Raw genomic sequence first — 3,666 nt, forward strand, 5'->3', positions numbered from 1 at the left:
TTGGATCACTTCTTTACTTGACTGCTAGGAGACCTAATATTATGTTTAGTGTTTATCTTTATGTAAGATTTCAGGCAGATCCAAAAGAGTCCCGCTTGACTTCTTTAAAGAAAAATCTTAGATATCTCTTAGGAACCCAAAACTTAGGAATCTAATATCCTAGGCATATCACTTCCTTTAAAATCATAGGATATTCTAATTCAAACTTAATTTGCAAGATATAGAGTTTATGGTAAAAGCACTTCTAGAAAATGTTAATTCAGAGGACAGTCCTTAGCCTCCTTGTCAAGTAGAAAATAAAACTCAGTTTCCCTATCCATTGTTGAAGCTTAATAAATAGCCTTAGGAAGTTGTGTGACCCAAGTTCTTTGGATAAAGAAATAAATATTGGATTTAGGATTACCTGTAGGTACCATTCAAATCTTATGTGATAACACTAGTGACATATGCATTTCAAAAAATATACTCCAACACTCTAGGATAAAATAGATAGTTATAAGGCATCATTTCATTAGGGACTATATTAACAAAAGAGACATAGGGCTACACCATGTATCCACTGAAAATCAACTTGTTGATTTCTTTACAAAACCACTAGCCTTTGAAACCTTTAGCACCTTAAGAACCATATTAAGCGTGATAGACATTCATACATGAAATTGATGCATTCTATTTTTGATCAATATGTTTCTAATTTTTTTTTTTATGTTTGTTTCTATTTATGTGTTCTCGTTGTATAATTTTGATTTTTGTTAATTTTGTTCAGTATTTTAAGAATTAGATCACTACTCACTTCTGATATTATTTTGTTTTTAAATGACACTTTTACCTTATTTTTATTTAGAAACATGTAAGTAGTGATTGACTCCTTTAAAATAATTAAAGGAAGAAACATTGATGATTATTTCTCTTCCTCTAACTCCTTTAATGGTGTACTTTCTTTTGTAATCAAAATCCATTTCAAATTAAGAATTGGAATTTTAACTAGAAATGTATTCTATCTTCCTACAGTAATCTATCTCATATAAAAAATATTCCAAGTCTTTAAATCTCTTTTAAGTTTTCTTAATCAAGTTATTTAAATTTATCATATGGATAGAAATAAATTTTATTACTTACTCTTTCTTATGTAAGAGAGTGAGTTTATCCTCTCTCATATTTGGAAGATAATAAAAAAACTAGAAATTTTTTTAAGATTAAGAAAGGAAGCAAGCATGTAAAATGAAAAGAGGTACAAAATGAGCCTAAAACTTAAAAAGATTTGCAATAATCACCTAATAATTACAAGATGCATGAAGTAAATCAAAAATCAAAAGATGTGCAATTTGCGCCAAAAGCTGATAAAGAGACACAAAATGAGCCCACTATGAGATAACTTGCCTTTCTTTATAATCCTTAAAATATTTGAAGACTCACTGTGCCAATTGATATTTCCTACAATTGAATTTGAAATTCAAGATTTTTGATTGATTAGTTTGCAATATTATTCTGTTAGATACTTTTTTGACACGAAGTTTGAAAATATCACTTTTTTTATCTAATTTCTTTTATGATTTTTATTTTTATTTAAAAAGGATTTTTACTGTAAGGAATCCAAGCTAGAGTTTAAAATAACAAATTTTCTAACCTTTTTGAATTTCAGTGGGTCAATTCATTTCTTGTTGATTTCTTCTAATAATAAGATAAATTTATCATTTACTAGAGCAAATCGATTAAACAAAAATTTGATTTTGTCTTCTTATTATTTTTGTCATATTTTTTATGCTACTACTTCTTGTGTTTATCTTCTTTCTTTTATGTTGTATTCATGCTTATGTTTCATACATATTTTTGTTCTATTTTTTCATGTTTTGCCTTCTTTTTATGATGTCAAAAGGGGGAGTAGTATTGTGTTGATTGTTATTATTTGTATATTAAATTAAAAAAAAATTGCATCCTTTTTCTTATAGTTGGTTATCATCTAAGGGGCAGTTTAGATAAAATAAAGTTTTTAAAAATCTAAAAAAAAAAATAATGTTTACCTTTATAAAAATGGGGAGAGATTATTGCAAACCCGATCTAAGCACTATGATTTTGATAATAACAAATATTATTGTGTTCGTTAATACATTCTCCTATTTTTATGAAGCTGGTGGAGCAGTCGCCGGATGATCATCGGAGTTCTCTGCTAATGTCATGGCTGCTTTGTGACCTCCGGGCCCTCTACGAACCTTTGGTAGCGGCGCGAATGGGGTGATTATTAGAGAAGGGGTGAGACCTCCGACTCATCATCCTGTGGTTGAAGGCAAGGGAAAGAAAGCGATTGTGGATAATGCAGCTGCTAGGAGGATTGTGGATCCTATGATGCCAGGTACACACATTCTTGATTCTTCAAAATCGGGTGATGGATTCTTGAATGATTATAGCTTTTCTGGAACCTCTGAGACGAATGAGGATTGGTGTGGGGATAATGATCTGAAACTTGTGAATGTTCAAAAGTGGGAAGATAATCTTGATCTTGGAAAGAATTCTAGAAAGGAGTCTATGAATGGCGGAATCGTGGTGGAAGATCTCAATAAATAGGAAAATATGAAGGAGGTTATTGAAGCCTGGACAAAGCCGAAACACATCAAGATCGATTTTGGTAGGGAACAAGTTGAATCATCGGAAGATAGGATTGTGGTTAGGTTGAATTCGGATATGGAAGAAAAAATAAATAAGTTCTGAGAAATTCTGTTGTAATTAAAGTTTTGGGTAATAATGTGTCATTCCCAATTTGTAGTATAGAACTGAGAAGGCAATGGAGCAAGTATGGCGGATTCCATTTAACATCAATTGGCATGAACTGGATTCTTTGTTCTTTCAAGACGGAGGAGTTTGTGGAGGAAATTCTCAATGGTGGACCGTGGTATGTCGGTGGCTATATTATCGGTATGGATAGGTGGTCCTCTTTTTTCGATCCTTATTCCTTTAAGGGGATATCCGATCCTATTTGGATCAGATTCCCTTGTTTGTCGTTATACTACTGGGATGAGGATAATATAGCAAGAATAGCATCTCGTTTTGGTATACCGATGTATATAGATGGAAATACATTTCGATGGGGGAAGCAGGAATTCACTCGATTCTGTGTTAAAATTAATTTGGAGAAAAAGCTGCTAAATGGACTTTGGGTAGAAGGATCCGCTGGAAGATTTTTTCAACAGGTGGAGTATGAGAAGGTTGATCTGCTTTGTTATCACTATGGTCGAGCGGGACATGATAAGGTTGAATGTCCTGATGGTGTTGTTCAGGGGATTACAGATCAGAATATTAGTAAACCAGCTGCTGATAAAGATGAAGCAATGAAGATAATTCCTGAAGCAAATCCCGCTGTGATGAGTCAGAATACGGCCCGTGGATACATGTTCAATTCTAGAATAAACATTTTATTAAGGATAAAGGTGTTGGAAGATAAGTGAATGAATATAAAGGTACCAGGACAAAGAATATGGGGAATAAAAATCAGAAGAGCTTTGTGCAGAAAGTAATTCAAGTTGAGAAGAAGATTGAAGGTGCTGAAGGTATTCCTGGTATGGTGTTTGATAAAATGCCTGGTCAGAAGAAAGCAGTGGAAGATAAGATGCAAACAATTTTTGTTACTAACAAATATGCTGCTCTGCTTGATGATATCAGAGAAGAACTTGT

At 32.5% G+C, this 3,666-nt stretch overlaps 1 protein-coding gene across 1 annotated transcript; it reads left to right on the top strand.

The window, feature by feature from the left end:
* The first annotated feature begins 2,568 nt into the window (after positions 1 to 2,568).
* Positions 2,569 to 3,440, top strand: LOC110107895. The gene is made up of 2 exons (XM_020838340.1): positions 2,569 to 2,666; positions 2,762 to 3,440. The coding sequence occupies exons 1-2, from the start codon at positions 2,569 to 2,571 to the stop codon at positions 3,438 to 3,440; spliced, it is 777 nt and encodes a 258-aa protein (XP_020693999.1).
* The last annotated feature ends 226 nt before the right edge of the window (positions 3,441 to 3,666 follow it).

Source organism: Dendrobium catenatum, unplaced genomic scaffold (genome assembly GCF_001605985.2).
Source record: "Dendrobium catenatum unplaced genomic scaffold, ASM160598v2 fragScaff_scaffold_852, whole genome shotgun sequence".
In the NCBI taxonomy this organism is placed as follows: domain Eukaryota; kingdom Viridiplantae; phylum Streptophyta; class Magnoliopsida; order Asparagales; family Orchidaceae; genus Dendrobium; species Dendrobium catenatum.

Coding starts and splice junctions, on each gene's coding strand:
- LOC110107895 (XM_020838340.1), top strand. CDS start 2,569: ATGAAGGAGGTTATTGAAGCCTGGACAAAGCCGAAACACATCAAGATC. Junction 2,667..2,761: donor GAAGATAGGATTGTGGTTAG/GTTGAATTCGGA, acceptor CCCAATTTGTAG/TATAGAACTGAGAAGGCAAT.